The sequence below is a fragment of the Melozone crissalis genome, unplaced genomic scaffold (assembly GCF_028551555.1).
Source record: "Melozone crissalis strain CALT ecotype California unplaced genomic scaffold, PUWL_Pcris_2 ptg000045l_1, whole genome shotgun sequence".
Lineage (NCBI taxonomy): Eukaryota > Metazoa > Chordata > Aves > Passeriformes > Passerellidae > Melozone > Melozone crissalis.
Window position 1 is genome coordinate 11105972 of NW_026535823.1, and position 26540 is coordinate 11132511.

Sequence of the window (26540 nt, forward strand, 5' to 3'; positions counted from 1 at the left end):
GATTCCAATTTAAAAGAAATGAATGAGATTATACTCTTAGCTTAATCTGATTAGCCCAAGGAACAGGCAGGGCTTCAGCAGCTGGAAGCAGGGCCCATTCATCCCTCAGCTGGTCCCAAGGTGGGGCTGGACAATCCCCAGTGCAGGCTGCTGTTCCCAGAGAGCTCCTTGGGGACCAGAGGGAAACATGGCCCTGTCTGGGTGAGCAGAGGAGCTCATCTCAGCAAGCAGCTTCCATGGCAGTGGTGAGCAGGAGCACAAAACTGCAGATGCCTGCAGCACCTTCCCTGCTACAAATGATCATCGCAGTGCAGGCAGGGGCCAAGTGGAAGGACAACAGGAGGTGCCTGTCCAGCTGCATCTGCTGGGCGATCCCCTAGAGCTGTAAATACAGCAGCCCTTGGAATGCTTTGGGGTGAGCTGTGTAATCCTTCCCCAGGCAAAGTTTTAGGGATTTCAACAAGCAGTTTTGTTTAAGAAAATTGCACAGGACTAAGTCTTCACACCATGCCCTTCCCTCTGCCTCCCTCATCCACACACAGTCAGCAAAGCAAGTTTTAGGGAGCAAGAAATACATCTATAAATATGTATGTATACATGTATACACACATAAGTATATTTATGTAGATATATTTACCAAGTGGACTGGAAAAAATTAAACACAACAGCAGAGCCATGCTGAGGTTGGAATGGACAGATCCTAAACTGGTGCAAACTGGCGTGGCTGCAGTGCTGCCAGTGAAGCTACATTGATTCACATCAGCTGAACAACTGGCCTCAGGGCTTATTGAATGCATTGCTGCAGAAAGCTGGGCCTTCAAATACATTTCAAATGTTTGAATATAACTTCATTTTGCATGCTCTACCTCATACTTATCAATACCTTTCAATAGTTTTTCCTTTTGGTTTTATTGCAAAATGACAAAGTCTGAGAGCTAATTGTAACAGACTTCTTTGAAGTGTAGCTGTAATTTATCCAAAGATTTGGAAGGCAACTTTTGAATATAGGACAACATCTGGGAAATAAGTCTGCCTTCTTATATGAAGCAAAATTAAAACCATTCAGGGCCAGGAGCAGCTTATACTGGCATTAGAACTGTTGAGAATGATTAGAAAGCATGCTTCTTTTCTTTCCTGCTGACCACAATATTCCTTGCTAATCGTGGCACCGTGCCATTTTGGTACATAGGTTCTAGATATATGTCACATGTAAAAGACTGTGGCAGGTTTCTAAAGAGGCAGAGTGGGGGAGGCTTGTGGTAAAGGATGACATAAGAAATGCTGGTGTCTTTCTGAAGAAAAGTTGCTGCCAAGTGTTTAATTGACAAGACGCAATATTTTCTCTACATATACAAAATAACAAACAGATGTTGACTCATTTTGATCAACATCCAGATGTTGTGACCCAAGAGGTTAATATTGACCAAGGTGATGCTAGTCATCTCATCAAACAGATCAGGCTGATGATAAATGTGTGTGTTTATAAATAGAGAGAAATGGGACAAGGTAATTGTAAACATGAAATACCTTTTTGGAGATCAAGGCTTCTTTCAAATACTGCAGTTGTGGAACTCTCAGTTCAGCAGAATTCTTCTTTTTACTCTCATGAAAAAAGTGTCTCAGTCTCCAGTTCCACCTTAAGAGAAGATATAACTTAAAACTCTTGTATGTAGAAATAATTATTTGTTGAAATTGGTGTTTTGAGGCATTAAGTCTGTTTAATGAGTAGATGTAGATATATAGGCAATCTTATTCATAGAAATAAACTATTCCCAACTAAATTAAGAAATTGTCTGTTTAGGAACAAGTATGGGATTTATTCCTGTCGCTAAACAATATGACCATACCCCATAGCAGTGCAGTGTGGTTCTTAATGGGCTGTTGGGGCTTCATGGTCAGTCCCTTATTTTCATCATTTTTTTTTAATTCAGTCATAACAAAAGGTGGTTCTGCAGGTAGAAAGTTGCCCCATGACATTCTGCTCCAGGAGTTTTACTGCACAACAGACAACTGAATCTTCAGCTGTGTGAGCATTTTAAAAAGGCTCAGTTTATTTTTTCTAAGAATTTGATATGTGAAAAATAACTTCTGAAACTGTTTAGGCAGGAAGTCTGTAATATTGAGGACAAGATCATAAAACTTATAGTGTAAAAATAGAAACACTGTTGTTCTTTAAAGAGATGATTCATTAGAATTAAATACAGTTTTGGCTACATATTTTGTATCCTTAAAAGACTGAAAATCATTACTGAAAATAAGAGGTAAAGGATAGACAGATGGGTTTGGTTTAATAATTTTAATTGATAAGCACAAAGAAAAGAAAACTTACTCAATCCTGGATCATGTTTCTCCCATGGCTCTGTGGGCACTTGGGGGCTGAGCAGGATTCATGGCTGGATACAAGTTGATGTAGGTGAGCATATGTTGAGCCCCAGCAACAGGTGATCTATTCACACAAAAGGGCTTTGCCCAGCAGCTTTCTGTGATTGGAATCTGTGCAAAAAATATCACAAAATCCCAGAACTGCATTAACTTCCATGGTCATCAGAGGATCAAAGCAGGTAGGTTCTTTCCAAAATGATCTTTCTGAGGACCAGTTCAGGAAACTGTAGAAATCTGTCCTTGTTTAACTACTTGAAAACACAGAATTACACAGAGCATGATAAAGAGGAAAAATGTGCCCAATTGTATAACATATGGTCCTACAATGGAGCTTAGTGCTACAGCCATGGAAGCCAAGAGGAATTTTGAAACAGAAGCTATTTACAGCTGGACCAAGTCTTTGTTAATCCATAAATAGAAGCATATCTTACTACCATACACGAATATCACCAGAACTAGTTATTTAATCATTGCATTGGCTCCTTTGTCATTTAACCCTAACTATTTTATTTTTCTTCCTTCTCTTCTTCTTTTTGTTTTTTTTACCTTTTCCCCTATCTCTAACCTCAAGAGTACATCCCAGGCCGGTTTGGATCCGAGGACTCCTCAGGGTATGCTGCTTTTCCTGTTGGTTCCACCCAGAATGAGAACTTCATCATATCAATGTTTGTCCGAACACGCAAACCTTCTGGCTTGTTACTGGCTCTGAGAAACAGCACTCACCTCTACATAAGAGTCTATTTGGAAGGTGGGAAACTCACCATGCTGGCTCTAAATTCCATGAAGTTGTTAGGGAAGCACTCAGTGAACGATGGAAACTTTTACTTAATAACCTTAAAAATAGAACTAAATAAGGTGGAGTTATTCCAGTCCTCTCACTACCTAGGCTTTATTTCTGCTCCAGCACTAACCATCCAAAGTAATGATATTATTTACATTGGAGGCCTACCAGATAACAGAGAAACTGACAGAAATGGCAGGTATTTCAAGGGCTGTATCCAAGATGTAAGAGTGAATAACCAGCTGCTGGAATTCTTCCCAATCAGCAATCCACCAAATTCTCTTATCAATCCAACTCTGATCAATGTCACCCAAGGCTGTGCTGGTGACAACCTCTGCAAGGTAAGAATGACATTTTTCAGAACATTTTCACATGCTTATAATGGGGAATTTTTAAAAATGTTTTTAATACGTTCCCACACATTATTTGATTATAATGTCACATTAGGAAAACATGCAAAAATGCTAGAAAGAGCAGGTTTTGTTAAGCTATGCTACATATGATGAATATCAGGAGCAAAATGTATTTGCATAGGGGAGAAGGAAACTGTTTTGAGATTGGAATACTGTTTTTCACTAATTATTGAACATGCTGTACTGTCACAATATTGGTCTTTCTAATTTTCCATCTGAAATAGAAAGAAAACTTTTTGCCAGACAGTCCCCCATGCCTAGAGTTGGGTGTCCAACAGCCTTGACTCATACTGAGGTTCTCTCTTCTCTTTCCCATAGTCCAACCCCTGCCACAACGGCGGTGTGTGCTATTCCATCTGGGATGACTTCACTTGCACCTGCCCCCCTAACACAGTGGGGAAGGCATGTGAGGAAGTTAAGTGGTGTGAGCTTGGGCCCTGTCCTCATGAAGCACAATGCCAGCTGGTGCACCAAGGATTTGAATGTAGGTACATTTCAGTTGTTCCAATCATCTTTGGAGATCAGCAGCAATAGGTATTTTCAGCAGCATTTCCTTGAAACAAAGTATTCACTGCCTTTAAAGTTCATTAAAATTATACTTCTGTATTAAAATAATAGTCATGTCAATTTTAAGTAATGTTAATGGGAAGAGTCTGCCCTACCAAACCCAGAAAATGTCCCCCAGACCCCTGAGTCAGGCACTGATGTTCATAGGAACTTTGATCTTGGCTTACTCAGCCCAGCTGGTCAAGGTTGTCCCATAGATCAGTGCATTGCCTCACACTTCCACTGCAAAGAGATAAGAGGATATCCAGTCTTGGATTAACCCTAGAGTGTTCTCCATCTTCCTGAAAAGCTAAGCTACAAAACTTCCATTGCATCATTTGATTTTCTTAAATCTTGAATAGCTTTGGAGAAAGTCACCTCAGTACCTGCAGTGCAGTTGCTCAAGCAGTGCCTTCGTAAGAAGCACCTGCATGCCAAGCAATCCACTTGAAAACTGATCACCATTAGCTGCCTTAGCATCATTAGCCACCCTGCAGATCTCTTTCCTTCTCCACTTTCCTTCTCCTTCCCATCCTAGAGTTGAATTGAAAAGAGCAAGTAGGGATTTTAAGAAATATTTCTTCATTTTGCTACCAAATAAAGCCCTAATAAAAAACTGTAAAAAAAAACTGTGAGGGAAGGTAAATACCCACTCAGTCTGATGGAAGCTATCAGAATGGCTGACTCTTAGGAACAGGAAGGCTGGTCAACAAAAGATCTCTGTCATAGACAGACCAATATGATACTATTTTTATGCAGACTGTTAGGATCACCATTGCAGGATACCTTAAAATCGTAACTCAAATAAAAATAATTGCTCCTTCTCTCAGAGATGTCTTTAATGATAACATCAAAATACATTCTCTCATAAAATTTAGTATTGCATATTAGGGTAGAACAGAAATGCTTAGTGACAGTGAAGTGAAAAGTACATGAACTGTTTCCTTCTGCTAAACTCAAGTTCATTTATACTTTCAATGATTCAAGGTCACCCCCTATAGATTTCTGTGCTGGTTTATGTGGCAACAGTAGGGAGCTTCCCTAATGGTAATTCAAAAATTCCTGCACTACAGAACTGCGTTTTAAACTAGTTTTATTCTTAGCTACAGGATAAACTTCTTCTTGTTCGACAGAGGATAACAAAATAAAAGCTTTCCTGGGCAGTGAGTTCTCTGCCTTGTGTCTTCTGCTAAAAAAACAAGCACCTCAGAAACCCATCTGATCTCAGATCTTTCAAAGCTATTTTTTTCTGAAGTACAGACAGAAGACATTCCTTCCTGTCCCTCCTCCCTGTCTAAAATCCTCAGAAACCTCAGAACATTTAAATTTACAGCCCAGTGAGTAAGTGCATTTTAGTAGAAACCATGCAAATGAAAGGTGTCAAATACCTTTGTGAAGATGTCCATAAAGCTGCCACAACGTTGCCCATCAATTTTCACTCACAGCACAGTGAGCTGAGTCCTGCTGCCCTCCCAGTCCCACGTGCACAGGGCTGGGGCAGTGCCTGCCCACCAGGAGAAGCTGGATCTGAATGTGACAGGCACAACTGCTCACAGGGATTTTGAAGGGGCTTTCCATCAACTGACTTCCATTAAATTCATCCTTTTGCATCAGTGAGATGAAACTGGGATCCAATCAAATACTTCATAAAACATCTTAAGACTCACCCAAGAAAAACGGAATTGGGAGAAATGTTCACCCCATCCAGATCTGTCATGGGGAATAACTAGGCTGCCTGTACTTAGGAAACAATCATAAAGTGACAAATGTATGTCTTTTTTTGAAATAGAGAGATAACAGTAATGGAGAATTGTATGTTAGAGTGGTAACCTGAGATGATGCAAAGCAGTACGCTTTGGATTCGATTTTGGCTGATGCTGGCACTGCCCTGTAAATTCCACAGCCACGAGGGGCAGACCAGGATAACTGAAACACGGTGGAATTTGACTGTCTCCCAGCAAACCCAAAAGCAGTTACATGGCATGTGCACTGGAGAGACATCTTTCCAGGTGTATTGGTGTAAAACTGGCCTGGTTTCTCACTTGCTGTCTTTGCACAGGTCTCGCTAACGCAGTGTTCAGCGGCCGGAGCAGCGCGATATTCTACAGAAGCAACGGGAAGATCAGCAGGGACCTCACCAATATCATCTTTGGCTTTCGGACCAGGGACACTGACGTGATCCTGCTCTATGCAGAGAGGGAGCCTGAGTTTGTCATCATCAGCATCCACAACTCCAAACTCCTGTTTCAGTTACAAAGTGGCAACAGCTTCTACAGGCTGACCCTGGCGAGTTCAGAGTCTGTGAGCGATGGCAAATGGCACCGAGTGATGGTCTCTATGGTGGAGCCCCTGTCCCAGTCCTCCAGATGGCACATGGATATAGACAACAAGAAAGACACGGCAACCAGCACAGCTGCTGCAGGAAACCTCAACTTTTTAAGAGAAGAGACAGACATCTACGTGGCTGACAAGGCTTTTGACAGCCTGGATGGCCTGCGAGGGTGCATGAGCACCATAGAAATCAGTGGCATTTATCTCTCCTACTTTGAAAATGCTGACATCCCTACTAAAAAACCTCAAGAGGAGCAATTTCTCAAAATATCTGCAAACCCTGCTCTTACTGGCTGTTTGCAGGCAGATTTCTGCAGCTCTGACCCCTGTATGCATGGGGGGATATGTGAAGACTTCTACACTTCCTATCGCTGTGTGTGTCCTGACGGATGGACTGGCACCTACTGTGAAGTCAACATTGATGAGTGCTCTTCAAACCCCTGCGTCCATGGGAACTGCTCAGATGGGATTGCCTCCTATGAGTGCATCTGTGAGCCCGGATACACTGGGGACAACTGTGAGGAGGACATAGATGACTGCCATGGCCACCAGTGCGTGAATGGGGCCACCTGTGTTGATGGAATTAATGGGTACTCCTGCCTGTGTGCTGCTAACTTCACTGGGCGGTTTTGCAGGTACCATAAACAAGGCTGATCTGTAAGGTTTTGTCAAGGCTCTTCTGAAGGGCTTTTACATCCCTGATGTCTTTGTTTTAAACACAGATGTTTTGCATCTGTCTCTGTATTAATCATGGCTGCAGAGTCGAGGTATGAAGGGTACAGAAAGTTGTACAGATCAATTAGATGTGGACTGAGACAGTGGAGAGCTGCCAGCTCAGACAGAGACTGGCAGATAAGGACTGAAGGAACAAGGCACAGCTCTGTTGCCCTGTTCTGCTGTCAGCATTGGTCCTGTGAGCTCTCTGATGACAAGATTACAAGTCTTCCAGAGCTTGCAAATACATGTGCTACATCTTCTTTTCTGAAAAAAAATCTTAAGGTTTTTAAATCTCTAAAACTATATTTTATTACAGTAATATGGCTCTATAGCTATAAATGCAGGAATTCAGAGTTGGTAGGAGAAAATACCAATAGGAAAATAAGTTGCTTTTCTCCCCACTCACAGCATCTTTTCTGGGTTGGTCTTTTCCTCCCAGCTTATTCTCAGTCCTGGTGGTTGCAAACACCACAAAACCCACTTTTGCCATTGCTTCTGACACTGCTTACATGCTATTTCCTATTTCTCCCCTCCAGACTCTCCTCTAGAAAGGCTGCGAGCTTTTCCCTTTAATTGCCCTTCTCTGCATACCCATAAAACTCTGCCCTCTAAGCGTGTCCAATTCCTCTCCAAGAAGGCAAAATCCTTCTCCTTCCTTCAGAAGACTCCAACAAATCCAGTATGCTGCAACCCAAAGGATGCAGACAATCTTCTTCACGTTATCCAATTACAGGATATAATTACTCTATCTTTTAGGATATAATTACTAAAACTGACAGGTTTTGTTGACTTTTTCTGAGAAGTGAGGACATCCTCAGATTTGAAGATGCCTTATGGTGGCCCAATAATTTTTATCTTGTATGTTATGTCTGTCTCTTTTGAACTCTTATACTAAGCTATCCAGGTATCACAGAGAACCACATTAGTAATGTAAGTAGAGTGATGTCCTTTTTTTTTATGATAAATGAATCATTATCTTGCCAGTAAATATTCGAAAAAGAAAAATTAAATCTGTCAAATTAAAAAAGTTAGGCAAAACACGTTCTGGGAGTCTCAAATGTGAGTTCCAGCTGTCATTCCTTTGGGCAATACCCTGCTCCCCTGCTTCAGCTGAGAGAGCAGGAGACATCCAGAAACAAGGACAGTGCCAATAACTGCTGCTGCCTCCTTGTGTGCCCAGGTACAGAAGATTACCTTACACCGTGTGTGGGAATGAAGAGAGGAACCTCACGTGCTTCAACTACGGCAACTGCAGCGACCTGGGCGGGGAGCTGAGCTGTGCGTGCCTGCCAGGCTTCGTGGGAGAACGGTGAGAGCCTTTGTCCTGCCCATCCCTGGGGAGCACCACTCCCAAAAGCTGCTCCAAAAGGGTCCAGAGGGTAACAGCCAGCCCTCTGGCAGAAATACAGACAAAGCAGCTGATTTATAATGCAGGAGTTCCTTGCTAGAGTGATTCTGAGGGTCTGGAGTATTGTGGTTTTGGACAAAAATCACAAATGAATGCAGCAAGGTTTAGTCCAATGTAGCACTAGTAATCCAGCCCAAGATATTAATTCTTAAACAGCACTGCAGGCTTGCTTCTCTGTGCCTTTTTTTTTTTTTTGCTTCTGTGCCAAATTTTCATATGACAAGTTAGAATTTCCATAGGTGGGGACACAAACACACATATCCTGCTCATATACCTAAACCAGCTGCATGCTCTGGCACATGAATATGCAAAGCTGTTCCATTTTCACATGTCTGTGCTGTGAAGATACAATCTATTCTATCCCAGGGATGGTAAGAGGTGGCACACCTGGTGGCTCGGTATACCACACTTTCTTATCGAATGCTGAAGTGTGAGAACAGAATGATTACTTTTAGAAGAGATTAAGGAACACTTTGTGCATGTTATTGTTTAGCTTGGATCAGAGGGACCTTCTTCACAGCGAAATTTGTATCTTGTAGCCCAGTTCACACTTAATACTGGCCTTCAAAGAGCTCTGGAGCAGGGAGGGCTGAGAGCCTCAGGGCAGGCATCAGGTGCTGCAGAAACCTAGAGAGGCATTGTCCCAGTCATAGCCTGAACAGGTAAGGGCATTTTGGATAGAGAGACAGGAAAATCTGTACATACTTCTGGTGAAACTAGCAGTATGTCAGAGTATAATATCCAAAAGTTCAACAGGACCAAGCTGTAACGCAGAGAAGTTTCCAACAAAAGGTTTTCATTCTCTCAAAAACTTATGAGCCCACTGATTTTGTGGAAAGAGTACAGTAGGCTATAAAAGACATGAAATGAAGATTTCCACCCACTCAATGCACAGTGTGGTTGGCAGACACACTTGAATTGCACTGTTAACAGCCAGGTCACCTGTGTACCACCTCACAATATTCAACAAGGGGGAAAGGATACAATAAAATAAAATTTTAAGACGTAAAAGCATATTCATAGCCACTTCTGCACTGCATGTATTCCTTGGGACTTTAGGGCAGCAGGAAAGCCCTTTTTCCTTCTCCCTCCCCTGCCAGCCTACCTGCTAACTGCAGCTTTGGGAGTGAGCCTTCCTTCCCTCCATCCCAGTGGCTGGCAGTAATCTCTCTTTTACAGCTCCCAAGGTTCTCGTGTGCAGCCTGTGCCCGGCGAGCTGCAGGGAGCTGCCTGTGGCAGCCAGGCTCTCTCCTGCAGCCTCTCAAATGCAGCATTTGGCCTCTGCTCCTCCAGGCTGCCAAGCCATAAACCAGCAGTGCTTCCGTGCTTGGGGGTCTCACTAGATCAAATGAGAACATTTCATCCCTTTTTTTTTTTGCTTTTTTTCCAGAACAAATTCAAATATATCTGTTAATAAGAATATCAAAACCAAACCCCTTTGTATATTTATGTATTAGACTGATAAAGCAGACATTTTCCTTTAAGACAATATTTCAGCCCTCAGAAAGCCACTGGTGCACAGTGTAGAGAAATTCTATCAATTGGCTTGGGATCACATTAAAAAAATCCCAATGGGCTTAATAGCAGGTGGAAAGGGAAATGTATAAAGATTAATCTCCATTAAAGATGATAGAGCTCTCTCTCAAAAACAAATTTGTTATGTAATTCAGGCTGGAACTTTGAAAATTACTTAAAGGGAGTCAGGTTTTTAAGTGTTCCTGAAAATCAGTTGGATTAAGGTACCTGATTCCCCAGAAGACTTGAGAGGTTTTTGGCTTTTTTTTAAATTTGCATAGGTAATTTCATAGCTATACAATTTTTATACATTGGATAAATAACTTAGGTCTTTGAAGTATATTAATATAATTTAATATTTAAGGAAACTATTGAAAGAAGTTTAGATTAGAATAGAGTAAGAGTGTTTAATATAAAAATGCTCTTCTCTGATGTACGATTAATATGTTTATTGCTTGGTTATGAATATGACTGAACAAAGCAATTCCTTATAAATTCAGAGAGAATTTCTCACATTCTTCTCCAAGTACAAACCTGCATTTTTACCTGGAAAAAATAGGATTAACTTTTAGCATTATTTGATAAAAAGGAGCAGGGAATTAAAAGGGAACATTTTCAGAGCAAAAATCACCAAATCAGTAGTTTTCAAACAGTCTTACATATCCCTCATTATCCTTCCATTGTCTGCCTTGAGAAATTATAACTCAAATTTCTTGTATCACCAGAATTAGCTCAAAACCATTTAATGATACATATTAAGGCTTATGAAACCTGTCATGCACCATTCTTACCTTTTTTTGGGGCCCAGCTCAGAGCAACTGGATGGGAAATTGTGCTGGGATCTATCGGTGTACCAAATTGAGGGAAGAAATAAAAAGGTTAAAAAAACCCATTCAAAAAACAGATTAATATTTCTAGGAGCAGTCAGCTGGCAAAAGCACACATTTTTTTGACTTATATCCAGATTACTGAGAAGGAAGCTGTGCCCTCAGCTCCTGGAACAATGACAAGGACAAGCAGGCTGTCAGCAGGACTTGCACCAGAGCTGGCTCTGAGCTCACACAAGAACTTGCACTGCACCTTGCTGAGCATCAGCAACCATGAAGTGCTTTACAGGGATGAAATTACCTGATCAACTGTCTGTGTTTGGAAACCATGAAGGAGGTTCAGGGTTTGAGTGGGGCTCATCAGCTAGTTAATAAAACCATAAACACGTGTGGAAACACACCCCAGAGCATCTCCATCCCCCCAAAGCTGCTGAATTAAACACTTGCCTGTTGGAAGCACTGGATGCCTGGTTCCTGAGGCTGACTGTCTGCAGTCTCTCCTGCAGGTGTGAGAAGGACATTGATGAGTGCAGCTCTGACCCATGTCTGAACGGGGGCCTGTGCCAGAACCTGCTCAACAAGTTCCACTGCCTGTGCGACGTGAACTTCGCCGGGGACCGCTGTGAGATCGATGTAAGCGACCTCTCCTTCTTTGTCTCTTTGCTCTTGTGGCAGAACCTCTTTCAGCTCCTCTCCTATCTCATTCTGCGAATGGATGATGAGCCAGCAGTCGAGTGGGGTGATCAGGAAGACTATTGAGCTGTCTTTAAACTTTTGTGTTTTACTGCAGCAGAAGATGCCTTGACTAAGCAGCTTAGCAAAGCAATACAAATATCAGAGTTTTAAAACTTGTTTTATATTTCTTTGAATGGTTTTTCTATGAATCCTTTCAGATCTGGTTTAGTTAATCAATTTAGATTTAGAACAATGCTAGCAGATGTTAGAGTTCACCCCACCTTCACCAGAGCATTTCACCACATGGACACTGCCAGTGGGTGACAGTGGGACAACTAACAGTCACATGTACTGAGGGTGGCATCCAAAACCTACTGCAATGAGTGACAGACTCACTGCCTTCAATAATTCTAATCTTAAACAAAATCTTGCAGGTGGTCACTATTTTTACATCACATCCCATGTTTATTGCTGTTCCTTTGGCAGTTAGGCCTCACACCTGTGAAATCAGGAGGGATATTTTTGGATAATTAGGTAATGGTTTGGATTAGCAATTGACAACCTGCTGAGGAGACTCCCACATCCATCTGAATTAGTGTCAATCCTGCACTGATATCACTAATCCTGATCCTCTGCTCCATTAGCCTCTACAGATACAATGTACTATACTGAGATAAAATACAGCCATCTTAGTCTTTACCAACATTTCCCCTTTCAAGAAAGGCCCATTAAGTGTCTCAGACTTGAAATCACAGATTTGTTGCTTGTTTAAAGATTTCTATAACTTTAAGTAAATCTGTTTTACTTATTAGTAGATCAGTGTCATCAGTCAAAAAAAAGATGGGATTTTTCCTTCTTAAAAGCAAGCAAAGTAATTGGGTTGGTTGTCCATGGATTCTTAAAAGAATGGAAAAAAGGACCTGAAAATTATGAGCGCCAGGAGATGTAGCAAAAATATTATAGCAAAATATCTTTGTAGTGTCCTTTGACAGTGCAGACACAACTGAAATACATTGTTAAATGCTAAACATTTGTAAAAAGTGAGTTTTTTTCTTTTTTAACCATTGTTTAAGACAAAAACCTCATTTATGAAGGGTGAAATAATTTATTTGGACATGCATTATTATATTGCAGAGATTCTCTATCCCTTTTAGTCATTTGAATAGTGTCCTTGAGAGAGGATTCAAAAGAACAAGTGTGTATAGGGTGGTGTTTTGTTATCAGCTGTATGGCAGGGAGCAGAGTTTTAAAGACTAACACCATACTGGGAGGTTTTCTGACTCCAGAGGGAACAATTGATCTTTTGGAGAAGTCCTTGAAATCCCTGATATCAGTTTCCTGCACTCCAAACCTGCCCCTGTCCTCCCTAACTCGCTGCAGGTTGGACCTGGTGCATCCAGGAAAAGCAAATCCCCCTTTTAAATCTCCACTGACATTAGGACACCCTGAAATGTGTCTGAGTGAGATTTTAGGGTTTCTGTTTTGCCACAGCAGGATATGGATCAGACAGTGAATCAAGAGTATTTTTTATTTTCCACCTTTCGTAAATGCCCCCAGGTCTGTCATTTCTCTGAGTACCACTCAGCACACGAATGCAGCAACATTTCTGCTGTTAAAAACCCTACTCCTATTTTAGGGGGGAGGAAAAAAACCAAACAAACTTTTGCACATCTGTGGAAAAAAAATTGTGATTCATCCCTGTCACATATTCTTAGCATCTGCCTTAGTATGAAAATAAAGTACAGTGTACTTACCTATAAGAATTGTACACAAGGATAATTTCTTTGCTGGCTTTATCATACCTGAAAAAGATTAGGGAAACTTTTTTGTTAAACTCTTAGTAAAAATAATTATAAATAATTTTGTATTATATATAAAAATTTATTTTAAAAATCCTTTCCTCTTTGTAAGCAATCAATAAACACTAGATGGGAAGGCACTGGAGATGAAATTAATGTAGCAGTGTAAGAAAGAAAACTATATATACTATCAGATACAGGTTTACTTATCTTACTGGCAATCACATGTAATATTAGGAATTACAGAACACAGGCAAAGAGAAAAAAAACGAAACCAGACTGCATTTTGGATTTTTTTATTCCAGTGAAAATATAGTTTTGGAAAATTGCTTTCATATGGGGAAATTTAAAATAATAGCATCTTATGTTGGGAATTTCATTCCAAACTGTAGCTTTCATTTAATTGTAGCTAAAAATGTTTCTCAGTTTAGTATTATTGAAAAGAAAAATGAAAAACTAATCAGAAATAACTTGAAATAAAAACTGTCCTATTTCAGAATGCTAACTAAGGACAAAGAAAAAAGAAAATTTAAAAATTCAAATGACAAAAGTGCTGCTACATGTCAAAGCTGTTCAAGCTTTTTTTTAATAACTATAATTAAGAAAATAAGGAAGTTTCATTTGGTTTTATTTTCTCACTGGTTTTAGTTCAGTTTCCACATAACTAAATTGAACCATTATGTACTTTATAGAATATACACAACAGGACACACTACATTAAGCAAAAATTTCATCATGGTCTTAATGATGAAGAAAGGTAAAAAAAAAATAAATGTAATAACAGTATGTCTGCATTAGACCTATATGCAAAATGTGAAAACAATAAGAAACCATTTGTGTAGAGATTCCAATACTCTTTCTATTCAATACTAGACACTTAAAATGAGTGTTTATGCAATATTAAACACAGGTTTCATATTAATTTACAGCAATATGCAAGTTATTATTCTAAACTCAATTAGCAGGGCATCAATTCTCTCTTTCTTTTACTGAAAACACTAACTTGTAATTGAATTCTTTCCTTCCTCTAATGCCTTGTCATCATGAAACATCCCCTGGCCTCAGAAATGCTGCTCTCTTCCTCTTTGTACTTCTGTATCCTCAACTGCATTGTGCACGTGTACATAAATTTCCTACCTTTATACACCAAATAAACCTTCTGCCTTTGTCTCTTTATGTCTGCTCCTCATTTCCTGCTGATGGCTCTGTCCATTTGCTTTCAGTGTGCCATGTTTTCTGAACTCTTCACAGGAACACCACACGCCAACCAAGGCTGCTTCATCCCGGGGTTTTCCAGGAATTCTGGAAGGGCAGGGTCAGGCAGGTGCTTCCCACTGAAGCTCTTCAGCCACTCCAACCACCCCAGCTGTAGACTTGGTATTTCTAGTTTTAAAAGTCAAAAAAAAAAAAAATAAACAAGTGCCAGGTTAAGTGAAATAATTCTCTATATTTTTTAAGAGATGCAGGTGTCAGACAAAAAAAAGGAAACAGGTATAAAAGCAAACATGAAAAAAATAGCTGGATGAATAATGACACTGGATACTAACCTTTCTGGAAAAACATCCAATTGCTAAGATTTTTTTAGAATTCAAGGAGCTGAAAAGGCCATTATTCAGGTTTAATATTAAGATGTAATAACAAGATCTTCATACATCTCCAGTGTTGCAGTTGTACTTCAAATCTTTTGATAGTTTATTTTTTTTTAAATTAAGAACACAAACTCCCTGCTGAGTTCATGCTTTTGTAGAAAATCAGTATTTATAAAAAAAAAGAAATATCAAAACACACTCCTACTATTTTGGGCATTGAAAAGAAGTTGGGAAAACATCATCTCAATATATTCAGAATTAGAGGAGGGATACAAGACATGCAAATGAAAGAAAGCCAAAAAACAAGATCATGATTTTTGGAGGCATGGCTGTTGATGTTCCATGTTGGTAATATCTGTAATGGATCCCTCTGTGGTACTGAGACTCAGACTGGTTTTCAGATGCCAGTGACTGTCATTCATAAAGCTGGGTAATGAGAACTAACAGTGTTTGGGCTTGAGGCAGAATTTAGATTTCTGAAAAGAGGGGGAAGGCAGCACTGCTGGAGACACTGGAAGAGAGAGCAAAGGGATTTGCATCAGCTGCGGGATGAATGAAAGCATATTCCTCACTGTGCTTGGAAAATACACAAGGGGTTTTCACTGAGTAGGTGTCTCCAGGGAGTGGCAGATTGTCTTTACTGACCATTGTTCTTACTTCTGGCTCTTAAAAATCCAGGCTCTGACTGAGCCCTCTCCGCAGCTGTATCTTATGACAGTTTTAACTACAAAGAGCCGAGGCCATGTGTTTGTGAATTTGAAAATAGCCTTGATATATGCTTATTTAGATTTTCTTACTCCCAGATTACTGAGGAAGCTAGATCCAATAATCATTTACTCACTGCGCATGACTGCAGTACATTGGTGAACCTAAAAATAGGAAAAAATCTGCTTCAAACTAACAGTGATGAAATAAGATTTCATTCTTTCTTTGCAAATATTTTTTCTGCCCTGACAGCCAAAAGTTCAGCCAAGAGGGCATTTTACTTGTTTATATTAACTTTCAGCACTTGAACTTACATATTTATATCTTGAGTTAGTGATTCTCCCTAAAATAATGAAACTCTTGTTTGCAATAAATTATTCAAAATTTCTACTTCAAAACCCACAAGGCCTGGTTCAGAGAGCTATAACCCTAAAAAGGCAGTGAAATAAAAGCTGCAGCAAATCTTCTTTCTGTGGTACTGAGATTACCATTAGTTGAAATGGATCCCCAGGGAGTAAAGACAAAACCCAGGGTTGGGTTGTTCATTTTACTTCGTGTTTCAGGGGTGCCCTGAGCCCCATTAGACTGGGAGCACATCCTGCCAGGGCTGGGTCCTGCTGGTGCTGGCAAACAGCTCCAGCTGAGCTTTGGAATTGTTCCTTGAACATTGTCACCAGCAGCACCTTTGGGATAGCACTCCCTCACAAAACACACCCCCTCTCCCATTGTACATGTGAATATACATGAGACTTGAAAGTGGAGGTGGATTTCATGTCCCAGAATTGAAGTTGTCCTTGGTGCACAGAGCTGCTGCCGTGTGCTGCACCACTGCTCTTCCACGTTCCCTTCCAGCTGGTACCACTCCATCCTCCTGGGCACAAGGACAAGCATCATGCACTGGAGGTTATGATTCACACTTAATGTCATTAAAAATACACTGATAAGCATGTTGGATATGTTCAATATTGAATCTAAATTCAATAAAACTCTCCCAGGTTTCCATAGCACAGACACAGGGAATTTTGATTGAATCTGCTCTACAGTGATTAGTTAATGTATTCATTAACTGGAAGGGTTAGTAATATGAACGTAGCAAATGATACTTAATTACAATAATTAATGCCTGGTGATTCATGAATAATGCATCCCATAGCTATTTACATATTCATACTTATGAGGCTATTAATGGATAATTACCATTTGACTAAAAGACATGGACATCAGGAATGTAACAATCAGACTGTTTTCCCCTAGTCTCACTGTGGCTTTACCTGCATGCCTTGCTCTTGTACACCCCTACCTTGTGCACAGAAACATCAGCAGTATTTTGGTTTTAAGGCCTACAGAGTGATCTAATGGCATTTACAGCCCATGCAGGTTAAGTTTCCACTCTGCACCAGTTCTCAGCCAGTACTCCCATCAGTTTCTGTCTTGAGATTGCAAAACTCTGAAAGTATTTTGTTCTCTTCACCATCAGTACAGATTTGTTCTTGCTCTTTCCTACTTCAGATGGTCAGGACACTTTCATACTTTAGAATTTTTTAATTTATGAAATTGGGTAGAAATATTGGAAAAAATAGGGAAATTGGAAAATTAGGTTAGCTATATTGGAAGCACCTTCAAACTGAAAAATTTTGCCCTAGCTATGTGGTATTTCTGCTCCTGTACATGTATTTCAGCCTCCACATAAGCAGATACTTTGCTAGACCTCCCAAGACCTTGAGAGCAACAGAAGAACGAAAATAAACCACAAAATTTAACAAAAAATTCTTACTAAAATATATTTTAAGGCAATAAGATAATTTTTATTCTTACCCTGAGATTGAATGCCCAATGTTGACAACACCAAGACAGTGATTTTCAGCTGTCAGCCTCAGGAGTGTGGTAAAATGAACAAGTAAAGCTGGGAAAGTCAACTGAAAAGTGCTGCCAGCCTGAGTTTCAGACAGGCCACTCACGTGCTGCTCATCCCCAGCAGGAGCTGAGGAGCTGTGGGTGCCCAGGTCCCAGAGAAGCTCCTTGCAGCTGTCACAGCCTGCAGGAGGGAGCAGAGACTGTCCCCACGTGGGCTCAGCTCCAGGCTCTCCTGGACGGTCCCAGAGCAGCCCAGGGCTTGGGGAGCAAGGTCAGGCTGAGCTCCTGGGGAGCAGCAGGCTGGGCCCTAATGAGGAGCATGTTTGTACCTGCTGGGACTTCTGTCTTCTCCAGAGCTCTGGCAGCCTCTTGGAAAAGTCTGGTATGGATGGACAGTGTAACATTTCCAAAATGACACCATTCTCTCAAGGGCCCTGTCCTATTTCCCCTGTGGGTGAGGTGATAGGTTCTAATGATAGAACCTCAGGAAATCAGAGGGGTTTAAAACCACTCACCAGCATGTTCTGACATCCCAGTGAACCCAGCAGTGCCTGAGGAGCAGTGGAGAGAGGACTGAATCCCTGCTCAGAACTGATGCCCTCTGCCTGCAGCACCCACAGTGCCATGACATTGCAGCTGGCACTGCTGCCCAAGCAGGGAGCAAGCCCTGGGTCAGCAGAGCTATCAATGAGCAGAAGCCAACTCTCACCTGTCAGCTTTCCTGAGGCTCCAGGACCTGTGAGAGGGAAATAAACACTCTGGGCTGTGTAACTTACATCCTGCAAGGCTGCTCCTGGAAGCATAAAGGGCATTTCCTGGTGCTTCTGATTTACTCTCTGTAGTACCTTACTAGATTTGAGAACACCCTCATCAGGGCAACTGTTTGTGCAGCACAGGTAAACTTTTACAGTCTGATGGTAGTCTATTGAAATAAAATTATTTCAATGACTGAAATAAATTTGTACTTTTATTAGCCCAGCAGAACCAGCATAACTGAGCTGGGAAGAAGCTGGAGTTTATTTGTTTCACATCATTTGTGTGGTTGCAGATCACCCACCATGGCAGTATCCTTACCATTGATGGTACGAGCCAGGGAGGGCTCAGCTTTATTCCAGTGCCAGGTCAAATGTGGGGTAAGAAGAAACATCTCTACATTTATAAAATGAGCAGCTCTGCTCTGGAAGTCACTGGAAATGTCACAATGCCATTTTTGCACTTGTTTTTCAGAGCAGAACAATGCCTTAATACCCTTTGCTATTTTGTATTAGTCTGCATTCAGAACAGAGGATTTAACTAAAACTTCTAAAAGGATATTGGATGAAACACATTTAATGTGTGTCATAACATAAGGTACAAAGCATTAGGATGCAAAGACAATAAGGGTATCTAATGCGTCCTAGCTGGGAAAGACAAGAAAGCTCTTCACAGGGCCAGGATTACTGCATGCATCAGTGAAAAGCAGTTGAATATTTAATGTGCATGGTAAATATAAGCAGAAAAGGGAGCCCAGATGACACATGACAGCATAGCACTCTGCAGTACAGAATCAGCTCCAGCACAGTGCTCACATAACACTTTAGTATTCAGACTAACACATTTTGTCTGTACACCATCCTTTCTGTTGCAATGGCATTGTCTTCCCTATTCTCACCTTCTGATGTTTTCCCTGTGGACCCACATCCACATCACATGGGTATTTACTTCAGTCATTGCTCACTTTATAACACATTCATGCAGTCTGTGCCTGCATTGTTCAGATACTAAATTTTATGTCATATTTTTTTCTTATATGCTTCATGAGACCTAATGTTCTCTTCTATTTTTCACTTCTTGATATGAAACTACATTCCTAATAACATCTGAAAAAAATTACACACTTTACTAGGCTTATGGAATATTACTCCACTGAAAAGGAATAAAAATAATTCCCGTTCTGAGAATCTGAAAAAAAATTTTGGTTTCAAATGATCAAGAACATTTATCTATTTTGATACAGAGAACTTTTTAAATAAGAGGCAGAGCTTGTTAGACAAATATCTGAATATTCAACCAATCTAAACATGCAGCAAACACAACAGTCCTTGAATTTATTCAAATCATATTTGGTAGAAGAAATTATTTGGTTTTCAAAAAAAATCAGTGCACTGAAGTAAAAAATGTGGTATTGCTGTAATTCAAAGGACAAGGAAATCAGCAGCTTTACAAATCTTTGTAATTATTCAGAATGAACAGATTTTGCACCAGTAGAGACAGCTTTGATTGTTGGTGGTCCCTGTGAAATGGTAGGGTAGGGTAGGGATCCTGGGGATTCTCAAGCACATTAATACGTTGGGGTCTAATTTATCCATTACAGAAATAAATGGAAATACTTCTCTTTCTGTCTGGGGGAGCACAGGTAACGTCAAAAGCTGTCCTCTTCTTCTCTCCAAAGGGACAGGACCCTCTGTTCCCTCTTCTCCAAGCAGTCACCATTTGTGGGGGAATTAAAGGTGCAGTTGTTTCCCAGATCAGCCTGTAACAAGACCCTTTCTCCCCTTTGGCTTTGTATCAGTTATGCAGGAGCAGGATGCATGCAGTGAGCACAGCCTGCCTGGCACCTGGGAGCTGATAATCTTGGAACACCACCAATGAAAAAACACAACAAAAAAACACAACCAACCAAAAAAACCCCCAACAACATAAAACAAATGGGCACACACACAAAAAACTGCACACCCAAAAATACCCCAAGCCAAAATAAACTCCAAAGAAAAGCCCAAACCTGCTCCCAATTAAAATCAATGACAAACTAGAGAGAGCTCTGGGAGGGCCTGGCAACACCACCTCTTCTGCAAGGCTAATTTCGCTTGGTGTTCACCAATGCTAATGCACATGTCTGGTATTATCTAGGCTCACTCTGAGCCCTCAGTCAAATGGCAGCACAGGCACAGATTTTACACAGGGATTTCACTCTTGCCTTTTTCATCCCAAATGCTGCCATTTTGTGAACTAACCAGAATATTGTACACGGGAATCAGGCAGGACACTGCTGTGTCTCATGGAAAATTGCACTTGGTCCTTTCTTATTTTGTTTCCTTTAATCAAACACAAACCTCATCCAGGCTGAAAGAAAATGCTTGGTTTCTGTACATGTGAAAATGTAACCCATCCTTCAAGATAGACCTAATGCCAGTAGTAGAGTCTCTGTCACTTTCTACAGGTTTGGAAGTCATTATCCCACCCAAATTTTCACCTGCGCTTTCAGTAGGTGTAAAAGTCAAACAGCACTGAATACTGGGGCTCCATCTGAACACAGGAAAAATTATTCATTATTTCAAGTGAATGCTTGGGGCACCTCTGTAAGGTGCCCATGTGTTATTATCTTGTTCTTCACTAGGAAGTGGACAGAGAGACAGACAGACACAGAGAGAGCACAGTCTTCCCCAGGATGCTTTAAACACTTTAAATCTACTAAAGCATTATTGGTAGAACCTGCTGCTAAGCAATAATCTCCAAAGCAGTGAAGTTCTCTAGATGGAGTAGGCAGGAAAGGTAAATTTCCCTTCAGTATCAGCTCCCCACTCTGCCTTGGAGGAGCACTCAGGCTGCTCAGACTGCAACTGGCCTGGACCCAGAGACCTGAAACAACTTAATTCACTTCCAGAAAATTTAGAGTCAAAGATTCTTAGCTTCTGATAATTTCTTTCCATCCTCTCCAAAAACTACTGATGAAGGAGGAATCAGAAGTATTCTTCCAGGAGAAGACACTAATGTATGAAACTTCTGCCAAAACAGAGATAACTTGCCTGATTTTTTGATTACTTTGCTAATGCATATGAGCTTGGGAATATTTTGAGGAAGGATGCAAGTATCAATCAGAAGAGAGTTACTCAGAGCCATACAAAAAAGCATTTTGGAAATCACTGATCACACTTTCACTTGAACTAAATGACCTATTTTGTGGTATGAAAAATACAGATTTCCAGCAAGCAAAGTGTCAGGTCTGTGAGACTTCAGAGTGGAACTTTGACAGAGGATGAACAATCTTGAACACTGCAACATGACCAGAGCCAGGTGCTTTAACAAAAAGGGTCATCACTGGCTTGAGGCTGTTAGCACTAGTCTGTTAGCTGGTGGAACCACATCCTTCCAATACCTGAAAATAGATAAAACCAGAGCAGGCTTGAATCTGTAATAGTGCCATGGGGCAGGGAGTTGAGCCTCAGGAAGAGAGGAGTGAGGACTGCACTCCAGGGTGTTTGCCTGAGAGGAGTCCTGCCTGGCCATCCTGGCAAAGAGCATAGGTCCTGGTGCTCAGGCAATAAATAACCACAGGACAGTTGATGTGGAAGTGTGAGTTTAGTCCAAGTGCAGACTGTAAACTTGTAGTAGGCACATATAAGGGATTTATTACCAGTGTAAATGCAGTATTGCAGTTTGAACAACAGAGAATACCAAACTTCTCTCCAAAAAAATGTCACACATCAAAAATGTCTGATGGCAACAGCTCCATGAAAAATCACCTGCCAGGCCCAGGTTCTTTGCTCAGGGCTTCCTGCATTCCTGCCCCAGCAGCTGCACAGACACCCAGCAAGGCAGAGCCTGGAGGGCACCCCCTGGGCCAGACCTCGGCAGTGCCACTGGCAGGGGCAGTGACGGGAGGAGCTTGGGCAGAGGGAAGGGATTAGATTCAACCACTGTTTCCACCATGGGCTGCCTGACTGGTCATGGGCTAAATGTGCTTCTATTTCATGCCTCAGTTGCCCTCTCTGGCCAAAGGCTGCTTTGAAGGCAGGCATTCTCCAAACTGAAAACTACTGAATGAGAGACAAGGCACCAGGGTGGTGCTGAGGAGGAGGAGCCACTCAGGCTGCCTGTTCAACAGCAGCCACTCACATCTGAGACAGGAGGAATCCAAGAGGGGCTCAGCCAGAAATGCCTTACACCTGCATGCAGAGGTGACCTGACCCCATGCCCTGCAGAAATGCTACTTTCAGCCTGTACTGAGGAGATCTGAGTTAATCGTCTGAGCTCAACAGACCTGGCCAGGAACAGGGTGAGGTGGCCTCACAGTCAGCACACCTTGCCATGGGGAACCAGAGGTAAACTCAGTGAGCTGAGTCAGCAGATTTCCTTCCTATTCCCAAGAAGTATGATCTTGAAGAAAATCTGAAAGTGTAGAAATTCTTCTTAAAAGAAAGACATTGATAGGGTTACCATTCCTTCCCAGCATATCAGGATAAAATTATCTAATCTGTACTCTTATCTCAGTACAATGTATTTTCTGTTAGTTATCTTTAGGTGGCAGTAAGGTAAAAGCGTGGAGTAGAAAGTTAAAAGAAATTTCTACTGCATTTTCAGAGACCTTTCTCTCATGTGCTCTGCTGGCTATAACACAGAAAGACACTTTCTAAAACATTTGCATCTTCAGCAGATCTCCGAAAAGCAATTATCAGAGTTGGCTTCATCCAGTTCACATTCAGATGCAAACCTGTTGAATGCCACAATACCAATCCAGTGATATCAATACATTGATACAATGATAGGTCCCATATTAGGTATGCAGTCCTTGATCCAAGAATCCCTGAGGACAGTGGTGAGATTCAGAGGTAGACACACAGTCACACAATTCTGTCAACAAGACAACACTTTAAAAAAAAAGATAAAAATTAACTCTGCTAACAAATGGAAGGTCTAAATCAAGTTTGAATAATTATTAACATAGCAGTTTTTAGATTTTTTTTCGTTTACACTTTACCTACATGCACCTCTTCCAAAGTCTCTCCTGAAGCTAAACCATAAATTATTTTTGTTGTCTCAAATCAGCTTTCTACTAGAAAAAAAAAAAACAAAACAGCCAGTGGGATAAAAACACACTGAAAGTTTTTATCAAGGAATATAATTAGCAAAGTAACGTGACAGTGTCACATAGCATGCTAAGGCAGTATTCTGTAGCCAGTGAAGGTCTATCTTATACTATTAATATTTACAGTTGGAAGCAGGAGATGGCTGCAATCAAAGTGCTGCTCCCAGCAAAGGCTCGCTGCTGACTCGATACCTTGCTGTCTGACAGTGTGAAACAGTCACAGGCTCCTCACTGCAGCACCACTTGACAGCATCCTATTAATGCTAGGTAGCAACACATGGCTGGTTTGCAGGAGCTCAGCACCAGGAAGGGAGAAGAATTTCATGGAACAGTTTTGAGATCGTTGCCTTCACTTATTAGCAGAGAAGCAGGGGTGGAAAGGGTCTGGCAGTTACAAAATTGGGCAGGAATTGTAACAGCCTGTGCTGTGCCATACACAGCTGACCCACCTGTTTATTGTGCAGCACTGGACAGAGAAGTTTCTCACTCCCACAGAAAGCAGGGAGAGGCAGGGCTCTCAATTTCAGCACCGAGTTTCAGCAAGAAAACCAGGACCTGGGGGAAGAGAACCAGAGCCTGCTAGCCATGGTCACAGGCAGGGAGCCCAGCCCTCTCAGCTCAGGAGATGGATGCTCCCTTTGTGAGGCTGGGCATTAATAGGTCCTTGGGGCTGTTCTCTTCTCTGAACACCTACCACTAACATCACTGATTAATAACAGATCTTTAACCTCAGCTGCTGTGTGCTGAAAAGTGGAGTTTTGAGCAACTCCACATTGTGCACAAGTCAGGTTGTGCAAATCCATTACAGTTAATTAGACTGATAATTCCTAACACAGGCAAATCCTGTCTGGTGAAAACAATGTGCAAGGAAACACATTAGTGAGGAGAAACAACAAGCAGATATTCACTCAGACAGAACTTCCACATTGCAAATACCTCAGCAAAATTCTCTCTTGTTTTTTTTTTCCCCCCTGTACAGAAGAGATTGGAATCTAGAATGACAGATAAAACATACATGGAAAAAATCAGAAAAGCAGAGGTTTGGAATAAGAATGGTTTAGGTGCTTCCTTGGCTCAGCTGTTGATAGCCTACATTACCCTTCCCTGTCCCATTCTCTTCTCCAAATGCTGTCATTACCATCAGCCCCATCTTGGGTGTCACAACATCATCATGCACATGCTGCTCTGACCAACACCTGTGCAATCAGTGAAGAAAACAGTTTTGAAATTCATTCTTCTTACCTATAATTTGAACTATTTCACTCTGTCTACTGAACCTCTCTCCATCTCTTTTCCTTGGAAACTGTCCTGCCCTCATCTTCAGCACTGTGGCATCTTTTCTTAGTCTTTTCCTGTTTGGGGGTTTAACCTCCTGATCCCTGCACACCAATTCACTCTCCCGTGACAGCAGGCTTCCTCAAAAGGCCTGTGTATTTTTCCAAATCCCTCTTCTTGTGTCACTTCTACTGTGGTAGCTCCAGGGATGCAGTAAACTCAACCTGGCCACGTGCAGGGAAAACAGAAAGCCAGCCTTTTCAGTGATAGTCTTGAGTTTAAATATCTCCCATTTCTTCCTGCAAGATGCTTGCCTGATGAGGCTTTTATCCACCACCAGGATGTACTCACACAGAATCTGCTGTCTCAAAGCTGCAAAGCAGTTATGCCCTGTGAAGAAACACCACCTGATACACTGTGCTGGCAGCCACGCACAAAAATAATTCTGTATGATGCCCCAAAGCATTTCCCAAACTGGAAAAGGATGTTGCACCCCAGAGACTGACACCTTTACTAAAACATTTGTCTAGTCTGTGATATAGCAGCTATGGGACAAACTCCTCCTCAGCATGGTTTGCCTGGATTTGCACCAGCTATAGATTTTTCCCTCTTATCCTTTCAGATTGCAGCAGATGGTGAAGTTCCTACACCAGAGGCTGTCGATAGAATTTTAAAAGGCATCTCATAACAACACATTGGAGCTGCACATTTAATCTGTGCTGCACCACTCAGATGATCTTAAAAAGAGCTGGAACACTGACAAAATTAGCACTGGCAGTTGCTGCAGGAGCACTATCAAGGAGCCTTCTCAAAGCCCCCAGCTCAATGAGAGCTGCCCTCCCAAACTGGCACCCAAATCACTGCTCCCTGTGCAACCAACACTGCTGCCTAAAAGGCATTCAGCAATCTGGGACATACTGATCCAGCAAAACAGCTGATGCAGATTTTAAGGGGCTGCTTGTGTACTTCTGGCTCTTTTGGGTGCATGGCTGAGCACAGTGTGGTGGCCAAAGCCAGGACTATTGTTCCTTCTGCCTGACAGACCGTCCCAGACATACTGAACTCCTCTGTTTCTATGCCTGGACTGCTTGCATTAAACAGTTAATACAAACCAGATATCAATACTACAAGTAATTAAAGGAATTATAGTTACTGTAGGTAGCCTGTTCTTTAAAGGTTAATTCCTAAAAGTGAGCCTTCCAAGCTGGGAAAGCTTTGTGGCCAAAAGGCTGATACTGCCAATAGAAGGCCACCTAAGCCCTGTATTGCTGCATGTACCAGCACTGAGGAGGGGGCAAACTGCTCTGATTTAAACACAGCCCTGGTTTAGGTGATCTGGGAATGGTCCTGCAGCCCAGTGTGGGGAGGAGGAGGTCTGGGTGAGCTGGTCCGATTGGGAGATCAGGATTAATGTGAACAACACCCTTGTTCCACTGAAGTCTGCTTTACAATTTAGCTGCAACGCTTCAGAGAGCTCAGTCTCCAGTCTCCAATTTCTTGCTCCACTATAATTAGAACAAACCTCCTCATTAACTTCTGTAGTGTCACAACAGTGCAACTTCACGTGCCAGGAGGGAGGCTGACAGAATTTCTTAATGAGGTGCTTTCTCTGCAAGCCCAGCTAAATCCTAGACTTCAATCATCTCCATCTTCTTCATTTTCTCACAGACTGCCACAGACATAATTCTTCCTCCATAGTAAAGATTGCATTTTTCTGATCTATAGCTGGTCAAGCCAGATGACCAATTTATCATTATAGCAACTAACATGAATTCTCTCTATGCTTTTTCCTTGATTTCAAGAACTGTCAGAAAGCTGAAAGTTGACATTTTTCAGGAAGAAATCAGTTTAAACTGTCAGGTGTCAGCTAAGACAAAC

The 26540-nt window shown here is 41.5% G+C and overlaps 1 protein-coding gene across 1 annotated transcript in view; it reads left to right on the forward strand.

The window, feature by feature from the left end:
- Window positions 1-26540, forward strand: part of CRB1 (crumbs cell polarity complex component 1) — a 96476-nt gene that overhangs the window by 62603 nt on the left and 7333 nt on the right. The window contains exons 7-11 of the mRNA XM_054285839.1: window positions 2954-3504; window positions 3895-4060; window positions 6182-7088; window positions 8351-8479; window positions 11427-11553. Of these exons, the coding sequence (XP_054141814.1) occupies window positions 2954-3504; window positions 3895-4060; window positions 6182-7088; window positions 8351-8479; window positions 11427-11553 (1880 nt within the window). The remainder of the gene's footprint in view (window positions 1-2953; window positions 3505-3894; window positions 4061-6181; window positions 7089-8350; window positions 8480-11426; window positions 11554-26540) is intronic.